The following is an 18,891-nucleotide window of genomic DNA, read 5'->3' as shown; positions in this document are numbered from 1 at the left end:
TTGTCGTTAGCGGTGAAACTTATTGGCTAATATTGCTGAGATTCATAGGAAGCCAATATATTAATTTGTCGGAGTGGTTGTATTTCATTGTCGTGGGTTTATATTTCATTTGAAGGGGAGAAGTAATGTAAACAGAGCAGGAATTACAATGATTGTGAAGGCTTCATTAGCCGCTACTGGAAGGAGAACCGGCTGTTACAAAGTTGTGTATGAAGAACAGAATCGATCAGGATTAAGTATATCTGAGAAAACAAGTTGGACACAGCTCTACTATGGTCTCCTCCCTTATCACAGTTGCTTCTTAAGGATGGTCAGGACGTAATGTTTCCAGCGGATGCTACATAGGTTCGTGGGCAAAAGAAGTATACCTGCAAAGGTCCGGCTTATATTGGGTGAAGGTTGGAGCTTAGTCGCAGCTGAGGAATTATACATGAATATGTTGTATGTGCCTGGAATAATCTCTGTAATTAATAGCCAGTGACTTTCAACGCTGGGTGTTAAACCATTCCATTCAATGTAACCTGCCTTTACAATACAGGGGAAAGCCAATATTATTACTGCTAAACAGGTTAGATTTGTATTGTTCTGAGTTTCTGTTGTTCTGCAATTGCTGCTGTTCTTAATGCATCATATCAATACAAAACTCTTGATTGCATGCAACCAACAACAAATGTAACAAGTCTGCAATTTCCGAAACAATAGACAGTAGTTTTGGAAATTTGAAAAGTTCAGAAATAGTTGTTTTGGGTAGAAATAGTGGAGGTACCTAGTCAGGGACATTACAGTTACCACAAATTTTAGATTAGATTTAAGACACTAGATGTTGCACTTTATCCAGTCCTTGGAAGGTCTCAAACATCTTACTAGAGACTTGATTATGATTACAAAAGGCTGCTAGTCCTCTAGTTTGACCATCAACATCTACTTCTCTATTCATTGCCTTCCTCCACAGAATTCTACCATATCTTTCTAACTGATTTCCTCTTAACAAAGTTTCTGCAACAAAATATTGTCTTGCTTTTCTTGGTTAATTATATCTTGTAGTAATCTTCTTTTGGAAGGGACATGCATTCACTAGTATTCCAAGATACGATCTTTAAGAATTTGGTTTGCATTTTATTCTCTTTCGAATATTTTCATCAGTAGAGGTTGTGATTCATTGGTAACCTCTATCATGGTCTCCTTTTGAATCTTAACATTTATATTATCTCTTCCTCCTGTACTTATATTGGTTCTGGATTGCCTTTTTTTGCTACTTGATTTGATGATATGCCCCCTTTTCCTCAACTTATTCATCCAAGTTGCCGGCTTGGGTATGGGTATGGGTTTGGGGTTTGGGTATGCTAGAATGGCAGATTGTTACCCATTCTGGGTTTGGTATGGTTGTAATATATACAATATTAAAATATTAATTATTAAATATGTATATCAATTTGTAATATACTTAATATATTATATGCGTGTGCATGTTTACACATGTATATATACCTATGTTACTAGAAATGAGAAATGGAAACTGTAAAGGCAACAATCTGACGAACAAAATATTTTTGAGGTTGTGTATAATAAATGAATTTTATATACCTATACATTTTTTAAAAATTGAAATTTATTATAAAATTTTACTGCACATAAATAAATATGCTGTACAAATTAAAACTTGTGAAATACAATATAGCTTTTTAAATTAATTTAAAAAGTAAAACCTATAAAACATAATTATATACACTGACTTCAGTTATAATCTATAGAAAATAAAACAAAATTGACAAAATATAATTAAAAATATATAGATATAAAAGATTCTAAAAATAAAGTTAATTCCTATAAAATAAAAATTGCATGACAGCAACTTAATCCCAACTTAACAGCAAGATTTGAAAAGGTTCTGTAAACAAATCGCAACTTAACTGCAAGATTTCAAAAGATTTTTTAACAGCAAAAACATAGTCGCATTTCCAGTTAGAAACAGTTGAAAACTATAGGAAATTCCCTAAAAGAATGGTAGAATTTTTGTTATATATGTACATGCATATATACATATACATGTACATGTGTACATATACATATACATGTATATACACACATACATACATACATATGTATAGTAATAGAAAATCTAAAAGAAATATCAAATACTGAAAGCTTTTTCTATAAATGTTGCCTTCAATATGTAATGCCCCTTTTTGTAAATGCCCTAGTTTTTGTCCTAAAATCACAATCTCCGAGTAAAACAAGAAAAGGAATATAGGAACATTATCTTAATCATATGATAAATGTTGCCTTCAATATGTAATGCCCCTTTTTGTAAATGCCCTAGTTTTTGTCCTAAAATCACAATCTCCGAGTAAAACAAGAAAAGGAATATAGGAACATTATCTTAATCATATGATATCATATGATTAAGATAATGTTCCATCATATGATTAAGATAATGTTCCTATATTCCTTTTCTTGTTTTACTCGGAGATTGTGATTTTAGGACAAAAACTAGGGCATTTACAAAAAGGGGCATTACATATTGAAGGCAACATTTATAGAAAAAGCTTTCAGTATTTGATATTTCTTTTAGATTTTCTATTACTATACATATGTATGTATGTATGTGTGTGTATATACATGTACATGTATATGTATATATGCATGTACACATAGATGGCACACTCGCAGAGTACTCGGCGAGTTGCAAGCTCTGCGAGTTTTTCTAACTTTAACTCGCAGCAAAAACTCGCTGAGTAATTGCCGAGTTATTTGCAAAAACTTGGCGAGTTTCTTTTAAAAACTCGGTTAGACTAAAAAAAGAGGCTCAAACATGTGAAAAAATTATCAATTTTTGTTTTTTTAGGTCAGTTTCATTCTCTTTATCATAATATACACATGGAATATAACATTTAAGTATAAGAAAGAAATACTTTAAGTTATATTCCATATATATTGTCAGGATGTTTGAGAGTGGTTTCAGACCTCCAGGAGTTATAATGCAAAATCTAGTTTTTGGAGGATTCTTCAATTTTCCAGACTTAGTCAAATTTCAGGATCCTTAGGCGATGCCCCTTGACCCCAACCTGGGGGTGCTGCCCGCAAACCCCTGTCGAAAAATATAGGGGGAAACTGTGCTGATGGAAGTAGGGAAAATTTAACCTCCAAGTCTGATTAGGCTCCATATAACAACATAATTAGCAATGAAGAAATCCTGGTATTATACATTTTAGAGTTGAAAGTTTGAAACTATGAGTATGAATGATGAAATTTCAAATATGATGAAAGTTTGAAACTAGTTTTGGCTAGAGCTGGGAAGAGGAAGTTGTATTTACTTTTGGTTTTACAAAAACTATTTACTATTTTGCTTCCAGCCATCAGCATTTCTCATGAGGATGTGATTTTGTAGACACTTTGCATTTAAATATATCTAGAATCAGCTTGTTTCTTTTGTGTTATCATTTATTGACTCATTGGATGCATCTTCTCATTAAATTTTGCAAAAAAAATGCATTTTTTATTAAAATTAAGCATGTTTTTACGTTGCCGAGTTTTTCGCCGAGTTTTTTTCTCAGGGGCTTGGCGAGTCGAGCCGAGCCGAGCTGAGTCGCGAGTAGTTCAACTATGATATGATATACCTAATTTATTGATGGAATTCAACCGTAGGGAAGCTAGGAAAAGGTGACTCAGTAGGGTGTCCTAGAGATCCTCTACCCAAGGCCCAAGAGCGGATATACCATCCCTCTTGGCCTCATGTGGCCCGTGCCATCCATATGAGGTAGTGGACCTAATGAGGTGTCCTCCAACCATTCCCCCTTCATCTTGCCATCCATTTCCTGCTTCCTATGATTAGACTTCTTGGTGTATTAATTCACCATGATAGAGGGATGAGGCATATTCACAATAGGATGCCTTGGAAGGCCATCTTTTCTAAGCCCAAAGGCAGTACCCCTTGTACCCCCCTTGGCCTCATGGGACCATTTGGTCAGCACCATGAGGTGGCGTACTTAGAAGAGTACCCCATTGCCATTCCCCTCCTTGTAATCCCTCATTTCCCCTACCATGGGTGGTTATAATAATCAGACAGAATATATATAGAACACCCTATATTATGTCACGTATTATATATCATAGCAGCAAAAATCGTTTGGGGAAAAAAATCGGCAAACCAAAAGTATAAGATTTTTTGAAAAAATGGGGAAAATATCGGATTAAAAAAATAAAATAAAAAATTGTAGAAAATGAGACAAAAACTGCTTTTTAAAAAAACTTAAGGACATTTCCATAGCATAGAGATATAGAGAGCAAATAAAATAGAGTTTTAACCCATGAATTGTAGAAAATAATGTTTTGTTGTTTATATTCATATTGCTGATTACATAGGAAAACATTCAGTTAACTTTTGAAGAGGGCAGTCACCAAATACACCGAATAGTTGTCTAAGTATGAGATCAAATACTAGCCAAGTCTATGAAGTAACTGAGATCAAAACTTAACAGACAACAATCTAGCTACTGTTCGGAATTTAGTAAAAGTGGAAGCCATTTTGAAGTGATTCAAGAATTTTATTGTGATTGATGCAAGGAGTTTTGTAGGGTAAATTAAATATTTTAGAAAGCTTATCAAATCATATTCCACAATTGCAATGCTTTATATCATAGCAGTAAAAATCAATTGGGTAAAAAATTGGCAAACCAAAAGTAAACGATTTTTTATAAAAATGGGTAAAAGCTTGGATTTAAAAAATCTTAAAAAATTGTAGAAAAATAGACATAAACTATTTTTTTTTCAAAACTGAAGGCCATTTCCATAGCATAGAGATATAAAGAGTAAATAAAATAGAGTTTAACACATGAATTGTAGAAAATAGATTTTGTTGTTTATATTCATATTGCTGATTACATAGGCAAATATTCAGTTAACTTTTTAAAAGGGCAGTCACCAAATACACCAAATAGCTGTCTAAGTCTGAGATCAAAGATTAGCTAAGTCTATGAAGTAGCTGAGATAAAAATTTATCAAACAACGATCCAGCTTCGTTAGGAATTTAGTAAAAGTGGAAGCCATTTTGAAGTGATCCAAGACTTTCATTGTGATTGAGGCAAGGAGTTTTCTAGGGTAGTTCAATATTTGAGAAAGCTTATCAAATAATATTCCACAGTTGCAATGCTTTATATTCCCTGATGGCAATTGGTAAGCCTTTTATATGGGGTAGAATTCAACAAAAGGCATTTGTTTAGCTGAAGTAAAAGATTAGCAAGCCACTAGTTCTGGCAATACCTAGCTTGCAACTACTATTTTAGGTAGAGACAAATTTTAATGATTATGTGCCGGAGGCTGTTTTTTACAAGTATGTAAGCTTGTTTGTTGTCATTCAGATTTATTTCATGGAACACTTTGGATATATTGCTCACACAATGAATTGTATGTCTTTGTTTGAGCAAAAATTAACTATATCAATTATAAATTATAAATCATATATATATATATATATTATATGTCTTCAGACGTTTAGTGTTGTGGTAGAAACATTCCATTGGTGAGGCAGCCACCAAGGTTCAAACCCTTGCTAGCTCATTGAGCTTCTAGGCTTTTTGCCTTTGTTGGGCCATTGAGCTCGTGGGTTTGAACAAGTGAAGCGTGGGGAATGATGATCCCTCGAAAATGGCCTCATGGGAAGAGATCCTCTGTAAGTGGTCTCTTTGGGATCAAACCAAGCTAAAACCCAAGTTTCCTCCATCAAAAAAATAAAATTATATATTATATTTAAAATTAAATATGTTCATTATAAATTATTTTTAAATTATAATTTATCATATAACTATTAATATATATTCCTAGTCTATAATAGTTTAAATTTTAAAACTACTTTATAGTATTAATTATAAGCTATAAGGGGCTTGCTCCTTCCCTATCAAAATGCCATCTATAATAGTGCATAATAGTATTAATTTAAAAGCTAGTATACAATATTAATTATATACTTGTTCACATTAGAATCCATTGGGTGGGGTGTGCAGTGAGTTTGAGTCGTATCGAAGCTGTGATTTAGAGAAGATTTTCTAGCTGCCTCGATACTATCTCATATGCCCCCCACGATTTAGGACGATTGAGGCCCTTTCAAATTTGATTGATGACTGCCATTGCTCCTCCCACTCCTTTATTTAGGGATTTTTAGAGGTCAGAAAAAAAAATTAAGGGGCAAAATAACAAACTTTTTCAACATTGATTCCACATTGACTCTGATTTCGTCTCGGATCAACCTTATTTCTGAGCAATTCAGTAATTTCATGAGTTTTTCTAGGGTTTTGCCTGTTTTTACAGTGATTTTTTTCACTTTTTTTGCCATTTTTTTGGATTTTTAACATTATTTTAACATGATATAAATGCAAAAAATCTTTGAAAATTGGGTGAACGATTTTTTCGGGGAATAAATTGGCTGGCTCCAGGATTCAGGATTAATAGGGTATAATCGCGATTTTTTGCAGACTATTGCATCTATGTTCTACATAACTATATATTAGACAGTCATAAGTAACAGCACCATATGAATCAGCATTGAACAGATATAAATAATATTCATTATGCTATATTAGACAGTCATAAACAGCAATGCATCATTAATCAGCAGTGTGCAGATATAAACAGATTCATTATGCTGTATATCTCACAAGAAAAGCCATACCAAATCACAGATACAATATCAAACTCTTGTATGCCTGAATTGGTTATCAATGTCAGATCTGATCTCTTATTTTTGTCTTATTTTCTGATTATAGATCAGATGCTTATTTCCCATTTTATTGCTCAATTGATCCCCCATTTCAAATGAGTTGATTTCCCTTTTATACCTTATCATTGAGGGAGTCACAACCTTCCACAAATGTTTCCTTTTGAAAGGGTGTAACCCTTCACCCTTGATCGCTGGTCTCGAGTCCCTTTTTAATCTTAATTTTATGTCTTTAATTATTGTTGCCAATGTTTCTTATTTCAACTTTATTTAAATGCCTAAATTATCTTAGCGATCCTAATAAGGCTTTGATTAACTTGGCAAGGCATGACATAGTGATATTTTCTCTTTAGAACTTGAACGGTAGTTAGAGGAAAAGTGAGACAAATAGATTTGTGTCAGAAATTGTCAGAAGTTGTCCCCTCTAAACATGGGGTTCCTTTATAGAAGTGTACGGTTGGCAACATAAAGGAATAATGCACCAATTGATGCTACTGTATTAATATTAAACTGCAGCAATGACTTAGTATATTAGAATATAATGTTTTCAAATGAATCATTAGAAAATATAATGGATAATATATATAATTTACTGGTAAACACTAAACATATTATTTGCAGAAGCAACTCTGATAAATATATCTGAATGTCCTTTAAGACTGAACTCTATAAGTTCATTCATACAATGACCAACTGAAATTCAGAAATCTCTATTTCATGCCCTCTGATCATTTATTTATATTTTATAATTATATTATGTATATATATATATATATTTATTTTTTTATTATTTTATTATTAAATCCCATTTAGGAAGGGAATATTACACAATAGTAAATATTTGGTTCTGTGATGGGTCTCAAAACACAAGAACCCAGTAACATAGTTATTCACATTACTTTTTTTTTCAAATCGACCATCTGGTTTAATTCAGCTATGAGCTGTGTCCAAAGTCTTCTCTTCGGCTTCTTCCATGATGACTTCATCCTCCTTGGGATTCTTCCAAATTATCATCGGCATTCTTCTTAAAAGCATAATTTATTAATTTTCCATTAGTTTTTTATTCTCTGTAGCTTCAGCATCTTGTTTGGCCCTTGTCTCCCAACTGTTCCTCTGTTTCTCTGCTTCCTTCTTAGCCTTCATTTGCAAGCTGTTAGTTGGATGAACCAGACACCGATATTTACTGTTTTGGTTCTTAGAGAAAGTATATACTCACAGTTCTCCTTTAAATTACTTCTAATAGGCTACTTAACATTTTAGACGATTTCTTGAATGTTTTCTATGTTTCGCAGTTATAATGCTCAAATTACTCATCATTTTTCAAACTATAGTGGTCATCAGTTTTTTGAGTGGTTGTTTTCTTGGAAATGCATATACTCCCAATTATTCCTTAAATTACTTCTTATAGGCTACTTAACTTTTCAAATGACTTCTTGAATATTTTGGAAGTATCAAAGCTACAAATTACTCAACAAAACAATTTTTCAAACTGTTCAGCGGTCATTGATTTTTGAGTTGCTGTTTTCTATGCTGTTTTTGTTTTTTGCCACGAATAAGATGCAATATTTGTGATAGTTTCTCAATTAGTGGATCTGCAGTTTTCTTCATGTTGATGTTTGGATCAGATCGATGATTTGCGACACTTTCCCAGGGATGTTGTGCTCTGCTACTATTGTTCATTAGAAAACAGTTTCATCTTGTAAGACTAATACTCGATGTATTGAGCGATTGGTAGGGCTGACAAATATTGCAACAAAACCTTGCGAAGCCTTTGTAAGTTTCCATAATACTTTTTCAATTTCTCTCCTTTAGATAACTGGAAACTTTGCTTAAAATTTACCTAAACTGAAGGTTATGAGTGCATAATTTGCTGGAAATTTGCTTATGCAATTGTTGATTCAAACTTAGATCCATTCCAAAGCTTTCATCTGTTGCACAGGAAAGTGTTTAACATTTTTTTTAATATCAACCAAATGGTCAATCTAGAGAAGATGCACCGCTTCTTACTATTAACCACATAGTAAACTCAGAGATATGGTGTCAAAACACACGCCGAGCTTATCTGTCTGTCTGTCTAACACACACACACACATGTATAGGCATATGTCTGTATTATATATATCTCAAATCTGAGAATGCAGTGATAGTGAGTATGTGTATCAGACTTAAAGGATCCTTAAAAGTTATATGTATCAAAATTTTCAGGGGTAATCTCAAAACTTGGATTGAGGATATATTCAGGGATTTCCTAGTTTTTCAAGTACCCGAGCTAAAAAGCAAGTCCCAAAATGAGTCTTAGGGGTATTTGACTACCTTGGTTTTTCTGACGAGCTAGTTATCTTATGAAAAAGTGTGAGTAGACTTCAAATGAGGCATAAATTTTTTTTATGGTTAGGTTTTGGTTCGGACTATATTTTCAGTTAGAACATGTGCTGGTGGTGGACAGTTGGTTCTGTAATAGATTTTAGAGGTTTTGGTACTACTTGAAGTCTTTGGTTGTACTCTCATGAGAGGGTATACTCTAAGTCACAGGATACGGCGATTTTCATGGATGAGGTTCGAATTTAATCGAATTTCAAACTTCTATAAAAAAAATCGAATTTAATCTAATTTCCTCTATAAAGCACTGCTACCCGCCTCTAAACACAACTCAGCTGGTCGTGGGTATTCTTTGTATATGCTTTGTATCTATTGGGTAATGGGTGCCTGCAACTGCTGGATTTTCTCCAACAAGGGTCGCTATTCTGATAATTTATTAGAAGTATAAATATATTTAAACATAAACAAAATTATAGAAGGCGAATTTTATCCGAATTTTTTTTCGAATTTTTCCCTTGTCGAATTTCATCCGAATTTCATGGCTATCGAATTCGAATTCGAATTCGAACCTTGTGACTTAGGGTATACTTATAGTTTACTTTTTTATCCAATCTAGGATACAAGTTTGAATGCAAACGCTAGATTGTGGAATGCAATGCCCAAATGCCTATTCTGCATTCTTACTTAATGAAGAGTGCTATTTGAAATATGTTTTGAATGTTTATACTAAAATATGATAGCTTTGATGTAGATTTTTAGGAACAGAAGGTGTATGGCTGTCTATCGCTTTGGCCCATGTTCTCTGCTGGAGATATCTCATTTGGAATTCCTGCATTGTTATAATTGTAATTCTTATTTTCAGGAGTGAAATGAATGCTAATGGTAAATACTATTTACAATAGAATAAAAAATATATTTTCAGCACAAAATTCTTCTTACTGTGAACCTTACAGTTCTTCAAAACCTTTAAATTTTGAACACGCAGATAGTCCTTATTTATGATACCTTTAGGAAACCCTTGAGGCAATGATGTCTATATATCGATTTGATTTCACAAAGATGGTTGCAACAGATGCAAGTTAGATATTAGATATTTTTCATTGTGATCTTGTTTTATGCTCCATATTGTGTCACAAAAGAATATACTGAGTGGACTTAGCAAATGACAATGCAGGTGCTGTCATGGTAACCAGCTCACTCTTTAAAATGTGCGTGTGCCAAACAGGAACTTGAAGTTAAAAAAGTCAGCTTCCTTTAGAGAAGACTCAACCAAAGAAAAAGCAAGGAAGCGTGCAAAGTTTGCAGTTAAGTTTCAATGTGAGTCGAGTGTTTCAGAGGATGAAGAAAGGATGTACAAGAAAAAAAAGAATGAAAAGGAGAGAAGACAAAGGAATAAGCATAGGAAGCAAAAAAAGAGTGAACCAAAGCACCAAACGGAGGCATGCAATGCAGGGGTGCTTTATGAGAATGCACTTATTACTGGAAAGACAAATGACGAAAATACTGCTTTTCAGGTGCCAGGAATTATTATCTATTAGGGATAGATTTACACTGGATAATATGTATGTATTGCCCTGATGTTAAGAAACAAATTAGTTGAACTTTTTCTCTTCTTCATCTGCATTTTATTGAATTTTGTATTTAGAAGACAAAACTAAGAATCTTCTATCAATAAATGTGTAATTGCAAGATATGCAAATGCTTTTGACCTTTCAGTTGAAGTTTATATGGCATGCTATATGGGTATGTGCAAAGCACGTTATCCACAAAATTTTGATTTGTTTTGAATAGGTTCTAGCTGATGCAAAGGAGCAGCAGAAAGCCATCATTAAGCGCAATGCTGAATTGGCAAAGGTACCCAATTCAACTCTGGATTGATTTTCTTTTATTCATTTAAGATTTTGTCAACTCATATTGGTTTTAGTTCCTTACATGAATGGAACATTTTGTCTTCTCATTTATTCTTTTTTTCAATTACAAAATTTAATACTATTAGTCATATTATGCATCAAGTAAGAGAAGGTCAATGTTTGATATGTGATTTGAAACTGGAGTATTCTTTTAAAGGAGAACTACATCAATTGTCTGCAACCTGGCAGGCAAGGCTAGCAAGTGGAGAACTTCAAAGAGCGAGGAATGAACAAATGAAAATGCAGGATCTTTATGGTTTTGTTGACTGGAGGTTTGCTCTTGTTTTTCTGCTTTTAATACACACCTTGTTAGGAAGGTCTATATGTTTTAATAATTTTTTTCTATTTTAGAATTTGTATAAGGAAAATTAGAGTTTTTGTTTAGAATTTTTATGTATTAGTTAAAGAAATCGGACTACATAAACTTAGTAGTTTATTATTCTAAACTGAGCTAGCACTGATGTTATTGTCAACGTCAGAAAGTCTAAAAATATTCAGCTATCATGGTGTCTGTAGTACCTATTAGTAAATAATAATATAAATAATGAAAAAATATAATTTGAACTTGAGTTATAAAACTAAAGAGTACATACATGAAACTAATATTTGAGTGTAGAATTGAAGTTGATTGCTTAAATTTGAATTGTCAGTTGTGACATTGAATCGATTGTTGTTTGTTGAAATTCACTCCCCTCAATCTTTTTAAGAATACCTTTAGGAAATCTATTTGAATTGTAATGGTCAAGTTCTCCTTAGTTTGACCCATAATTGGATCAATTTAACAATTTTAGAATGAGGATCAAAGATAATAAGCAAGTCTACAATTGACAAATGATGATGCACATATATGCAATTGCTTTGATACTCTCATAAATGTTTTATGACAACTCTTTTAATAACCCTAGCATGTTCCTAAAATAGCAACATACGATTTTATTGTTTGAAAACAAGATTAGTTCTGGTATGCAATTAGCTGCCACATACTAGATTTGCCTTTGTCTATTTCAATAAGATAGCATTTGCTTCCATAGTGTACAAGTCTTGCCAGCATTAGTTTAGTTTCCTATCAACCTACTTTGGTCACTTTTAGAGGTTGCAGCATTCTCTTGTTTCCTTATGGCCTTTTTGCTCTACTCCCCTCCTTGACATATTTCAGAATTACGTCTTTCCCTGTATCATTAAAATTAGGGTATGATTTCTCCTAATTTCTGTGCCATCTGAACACAATATGAGTGACCCCTAAAAAATCTAACACAATCAATGGTCTGATATTGTCAAAATATTGGCATCCAGATCAACAATTTGGTATAGGCACCTACCCTCTACATGGTACTTAAATAATTAAAAATTTTGAAGCCTCACTGACGATGCATGAGGGTGACTCTGAAATAGTCAATTTTTTTTGTTCTTTCAATGTACATCTAAAGGTAGAAGATACCTAGAACACACTCTCCAAGGCATGGTCAAACTGGAAATTGGTTGCTCTTTTAAGTCAAAGAGTGGACTTAATGACAACACTTGCACCACTTCAACAAGTCAACTGCACTATAATACTCTTTGAATTGGTTCGCGCCTATTGCTCACAAATTTATAACTATAGGTAGACTTAGAGCAGAGGCACCCAACCACAAAGTATCAATGGTAACACCACTAATATGGGCAAATAATCTTTTAGAAATAAATAAAGTTGCATTCTATGGTTATAAAGAGAAAATTTTTGCCCCTAGTACTCCCATGTATCCTTGCCATTTCCCTTCCACTCTGCCCTTCACACAAACATGCGACTTCTCTATTCTGTAACCATCCTAAGTCCTTCACTATTACTCAAAGTCCCCATCCTGCATTCCCCAATTCACTGATTCCTTGCTCTTGCACTTGACACCCATCCACCCCATACCCTAACATGACAGACTTACCGCCTCCCAACCCTCACTTTGAAGCATATACCTCCCTTATCTTTACACATTTCCCCCTCCACACTTCTATCCCATGTTCCTTGGCGGTTCATTCTTCTTTGTCTCCCTTTTGTCCACAAGTCTATTTACACTGTTTAACAGGTACCTAAGGACAAAGGGCTGCCAGGATGATGCCAAGTCTCTATGTTCTTAAGAAAATCTCCCATGTCAGGCATCTCCATCACCGCTTCTAGATCAGGATATAAACATTATTTTATCTTTCACAGTTTGCTGCACTCTCTTTTGTAACCACTAATATTCTAATCATAATTTATGTATCTGCTATTTTGCTGCTTTAGAATATACAGTCTATGTAATGCATTGTTTATCATATGTACTAACCAATCCTTCTCATTCGTTGTCTCTTCTATTTGTGTAAACAGCACTTATCTTCTGAACCTTGTGGTCAGGCCCTGGGTTAAGAGTTTTGTAAACTCCATCTCTGCCATTAAAATGTTCTTTTGAACTCTTTTTTGAAACATAATGAAGCTTACCAAGTAAACTAGTTTTCCAAAATGCAAAACCAAATGAAAAAAGGTTTAGAAAATATCAATGTGGGAAGTTTTTCACAGTAGTCTATGAAATACTAAGTCTGAACATTGAAGAGTGAGCTACTGATCTCCTCACCTTTTTAACAAACTCTTATGTATTGTCTGAAACATTTTTGTTCTCTTTTTTTAAGATTTTCTTGGGTATTTAATACTCTTTATTTCTGTTATTCAAATAGTCTAATTTATCTTCTGTAACTATCTGTAGGGTTTGTTAGTTGTAATGGCCAATTTCAGTCAGGAATATAACACCACTGAGTGTAGTCTGTACTTGTTCCATGGTTGCAAGGATTTGAGCGTATGCAGGGAACAGATTCAGACGATGCTGAGTGGAGTTATGGCCTGATCAAGATTGGTTAGTATGATTGGAAAACACCTACAGCTGAAGTCTAAATCATAGAATAACATTAGACTACTTGAATAACATAATATTAATGTTCAAACTTTGTTTTGCTGTAAGAGGAGTCAAACGCACCTACATTCAAGCCCTTGTAACACAAGTTACCTAATTTGGTGGGAATATGTCATTATTTTGCCTTCGTTATTTTTTCTGTTAAAATGTATACATTGGGTTTTCCACTTGTAGTGAAGTTATATTTAAAAAAGGGGCTTATTATCTCCATTTACAATACAAATGTTACTTGTGGATTGTATTAAAAGGGGGCATGTTATCTCCATATAAAATACAGATGCTAATTGTGGATATTGTATGCTAGTTCCTGTTGGCTGATAACAATACATTTCCTTAATTATGTCACTTGAATTTTGTTGATTTCTCTTCTTTTCAACTTTTTTGCTTGTAAATTTTGCTTTTTGGATTTTTTCTTGATTGAATATAGGAATGTATGGTTGTATATATCTTTCCGTTGAAGCCTAAGTACCTTATGAATCTAATTTCAAAATCATCTCTCTCTAAACTAATTTCCTCTATGCAGGGCAAAGAAGAAGCTCCGAAAAGAAAAACGAGTAAGTGATCTTTTATTTCTGATTTGATAAATTGAGTTACTTAAGGAGTATTTTGCCAACTGCTGTGGAATGTTCGTCTGGACACACAGTAGAGGTTACAATGCAAATAAGGCACAGTCTGCTCAGTCTAGATTGTAAACTAGTATGAAAACCCATAGCTCAATTTTCGGGAGGTTGTGTTGTCACTTGTAGTCCTTTGGATTATTCAAGCAAAGATAATCATGTATATTTATTCGTCAGTAAATCTATAATATTCCTCGTGATTTGTAAGATCCGAATACAAATAGCATTGTGTTTTGCACGGTGATTTGAAATTGAACATGACCTTTGCAACATTAATGGATGAACATATGGAGTTGACGTCATATTTTTTTTTGCAGATCTTGGAACGAACCGTAGCCACAGGGAAGAAGCTAGCGAGTTTGGATGAGCGTGAGACTGCTCGAATGGATGCTTTCCGTATTGCAGTGAGTTTTTGAACTTGATTTCCTCTCTTCATCTTTTTTGTTTTCTTCTATTTTCATTTTTAGCACGTCATACTTCATGGAACCTTCTCAATGGCATCTGTGTGGAACTAAAAGTAATATTAAAAGTCTAATATGAGTGGTAAGTGGATTTTGAGAGCACATCTCTGAAAATCATATAAGTAGGAAGAATAGTAAATCCTAGTCTTGTGTAAGCAGATGTTCTGAGATTCATTATCTTCTTTGAAACAATCTTTGATATTTTCTTTTCATTTATTTGTACACTAAAATTGATTACTACTCTGTTTTTACACTATAACATTTTGACATTTTTCTTGAAGTTATCTGGAATATACAATCTGGTGGTTATCAAATTTGATTAAGATTTAAAGAAATTACTTGCCCCATTGTATTTGTTTAATGATTTATTAGTGGTTTGCTTCTCTGCAGCCCTGAAATCAGATCTAACTTGTTTGAGGATCAGAATCTAGTCCATGGATGTACATGGGTGATTCTGGGCAGTTTGGCCCTAATGCTTGATCGGTCAACTTGAAAAGCAAACCCCAAACCCTAAATTAAACCTTAAAACATTTTAGAACACGAAAACAATCATATTTACCTGATTTTGAAAACTAACACACAATTCAGATATGCTTGCCTCACTTTCATTCTTGCTTGTCATTGCACATTTAGAACTGAAGACTAATGATTAAAGGTTCCAAAGAGGTTGGATTGCTAGACCTACACATGCAAGAACTCAATTGCTGTCAAGGACATTGTGGAGAAAGAATAAAACAATGGCAACCCACCCATTCTAGCTTTGTAGGCCAACCTTGCTTCAAATCATACCCAAATTCACCCATGTGGAAGTTTGTTGACTTGATAGAGTGAGTTTCAAGTGGTGGGATGTATGTTTGGATTTGCAATGAGTGAGGTGTGAAATATACAAGCTCATACAGTTTGACAAAAGCCCATTTATATGATATTCCCAGCATGGGCATCAAAGCTTGCTTAGGCAAGAAGGAAGCACCTATGCCAACATCTAGAGTGTTATACTATATTCTTGAGAGAAGTAGCTAGCAGAAGTAGTTGTCCTTAGATTAGGTCATCCTTTGGGAAAGAGAGGATTGAAGAGGATATCAATCATGGAAGCTACCTCTTTTCCCATCTCTTAACATTCTTGATTGTGGTAGAGAGCCTCCCATTTTTGGCAACGCATGAAGAAGAGACATTAAATAATAAATGTCATTGGAAAAGACCTTTGTTACCAGGTTCTTCCCATTTGGGTGGTGTTGCAGAGTTGAAAAAGTTCTGGTTTTGGAGTAGGGTCTAGTTTGTGGATGTCACACCCCCCAACTTTCAACCCTTATAACTCATAATTCGTTGAAGGGCCAATAGGTGTTTTGATACTTGACCAACCTCAAATGAGTTAGAACATTATGATAAATATCAACAATTCAATAAAGGCATGTTGCCCTCATATTTGGCATACCTATTATTTGAATTTCAAATTGTTCCCAAGGTTGGAAAAAGGTCCAATGAGTGTTTACGCGTAGGTAATGAGCGCGTTGTCCAAGGTCATTACTAGTCAAAATCTGAAAAATGGAAGAATTTTGAGAATTACCACAAATTGAGGGAAACCAGTTGACAGTCAGGATCTAAACATCATTTTGTATCACGTCCAACTTTCACTCGAACCCAGTTCATACTTTGTCATATTTTAAACTTTCAATTTTTGGTGTCTGTTGCCCCAAAATGATTAAAATATCTCATTTAAGGCTTCGTCATGAGGTGTAAATAATTGTGTGGACCTTTTTCCCTTCCATTGATGCGTGTTTCAAATTTCAGGACCTAACTCCCTACCGTTTGAAAGTTATGCCATTTTTCTCTAGCCAAAGCGATATATTTAAAATATTTAAATTATTTCTCAAATGATAATTTAATATTTTAAATTATTTCAATATGTTTGGTCATTTGCGATAAGAAAATCGTCTTCAGACATCAGTTGCATTCTTCCTCGATTCATTCTCAATAATCAATGGTTTCCAGGGTCTAAAAGATAGTTCATTGAAGCAGAAGGTTAGAAATGCTCACTTTTTTGAGCATTCTTAACCTCGTTTCTCAAACTTTTGTCAAAAAGGTTTTTGAGCATTTCTAACCTATATTTCGCTCAATTTTTGAGCATTTCTAACCTCATTTCGTAACCTTGCGGGTCCCACTTTGCCAGGAAGGTTAGAAATGCTCAAAAAATGAGCATTCTTAACCCTTTTCAATAAGATTTAAAAAAAAAAAGAAGAAAAGAGAGCTTCAAGTAGCAGGTTATCGATGCACTGAAGATAGCACCATATGCACCAAATGGATTTGACGAGGAATCTTTAGAAATTTTCAAGTAAATGCAGCCATTTGTTTATAAGAGCCAAACTCCGCAAACTACGTCAACATTCTCTTAGCCTTTCCTAGAATGGAAGTTCTGGAAGGGATATCAACATGCACCAAAGTATAATGGATATGTTCTAACAACCCTGGCCGCTATGTTTGCAGAATGAATAAGAGTAAACAACGTGTTGACATGTTTGATAAACCTCAGATAAGGGAGCATGGACATGCCTGAAATGTGAATATGGATGCGAAATGTGGAAGGCATAGATAAGCTGCGAACCATTTGTCAGAATGCCTCAATGAATTGTCATCTCAGGGAATGATGTATAGCACTCAATCTGTTTGACAAAATTACATAGTAACCCAAGCATGTAAATCGTGGTTGAAATAATGCAGAATGTGGAAGTTTTGACTTGGCCATTGTAGTATTATACCCTGAATGAATGCCTTTAAATCTGCCATGACATTCATCATAGCACAGAGGGTAGAAGATGCAGCTGCCTGGAACGGTTTGTATGCAGAATATGGAGGTATAGCTAATGCACATGGAGTGCTTGGCAAAACACTACGTGAAACGTGATAATGGAAGCATTGACAAGGCGTTTACTGCTTGACAAGTCGCCACCAAGGACTATGTCACCCGACAGATGCAAACCATGGAAGCCTTGACGTGGCGCGTGAACTGTTTGACAGAAGATCGTGGCAGACATGAATGCATTGTGGGAGCATAGGGAATGCACAGGCACGCCAACAATTTGACATGATTCCTCAAAGAAACGTCATCTCATGGCATGTTTTGATCGCAGAAATGTGGTCTCATGAAACGCGATGATTGCAGGATATCCACAAAATGGATTTTGAAATAGGGTATTACATCCATCAAAGCATTGTGACGCACATGCAGATTGTTTGATTGAATGCCTCAAATTGATGTTATCTCATGGCATGACATGTTGGACAAAATGTCATATGTTGCAGATCGTGGAGGCAACATTATTTCTTTGTAGCTGTTTGAAAGAATCACCGTACATAAATGCAAACCGTGGAAGATAAGACAAGGCAAGTGAAATGTTTGACAAAGTTCCTTTGATCGATGTCATCTCATGACATGTGACGATTGTAAGATTCGCACATTCAAAACTTAGAGCAAATGCAAAATGGCAGATGTAAATTCAATTTGATGAAAAGGGTTTACAATATTTCAAGAGATGAAAATGTAGTCAAGGCACGTAAACTGTTGGATAGAATACCTCAAAGAAATTGTGGTCTCGTGGTCTCACGGTGCAGATTTGAAAAGGCGCTTGAAAGTTTTCAAAGAAGACGTTGAAGTTATTGTGCAAAATGTCAAAGGATTAAAAGATGAATGCATTGAACATTTGGAAAGAGCAGTGGAAAGTTGAAAAATCTTCAAAAGGTCTAGCATGGGAATATTCTTCCATCATAAATGCATGGTGTAGTAATTCATCAAGAGAGCCTTATATTCATGTACACAAAGTGTTGTATACTCATGGCATCTCACAATGTTACCTTGGTTAAATATTGAAGCTCTCAACAAATTTCTTGTAATTGCTTATATATTAGAATGGAGGTTTAATGGCAAAGTGGGATGCTTTGAAAAGGGATTCATTAAAGAAACACTAC

The 18,891-nt window shown here is 34.3% G+C and overlaps 1 protein-coding gene across 1 annotated transcript in view; it reads left to right on the top strand.

The window, feature by feature from the left end:
* Positions 1–18,891, top strand: part of LOC131061653 (uncharacterized) — a 55,272-nt gene that overhangs the window by 17,502 nt on the left and 18,879 nt on the right. Inside the window, exons 2-6 of the mRNA XM_057995450.2 lie at positions 10,254–10,542; positions 10,820–10,882; positions 11,128–11,210; positions 14,377–14,407; positions 14,788–14,874. Coding sequence (XP_057851433.1) covers positions 10,254–10,542; positions 10,820–10,882; positions 11,128–11,210; positions 14,377–14,407; positions 14,788–14,874 — 553 coding nt within the window. The remainder of the gene's footprint in view (positions 1–10,253; positions 10,543–10,819; positions 10,883–11,127; positions 11,211–14,376; positions 14,408–14,787; positions 14,875–18,891) is intronic.

This window comes from Cryptomeria japonica, chromosome 7, assembly GCF_030272615.1.
Source record: "Cryptomeria japonica chromosome 7, Sugi_1.0, whole genome shotgun sequence".
Lineage (NCBI taxonomy): Eukaryota > Viridiplantae > Streptophyta > Pinopsida > Cupressales > Cupressaceae > Cryptomeria > Cryptomeria japonica.
Note: the sequence above shows the minus strand (reverse complement) of the source record. Positions and strands in the feature narration are given on the sequence as shown.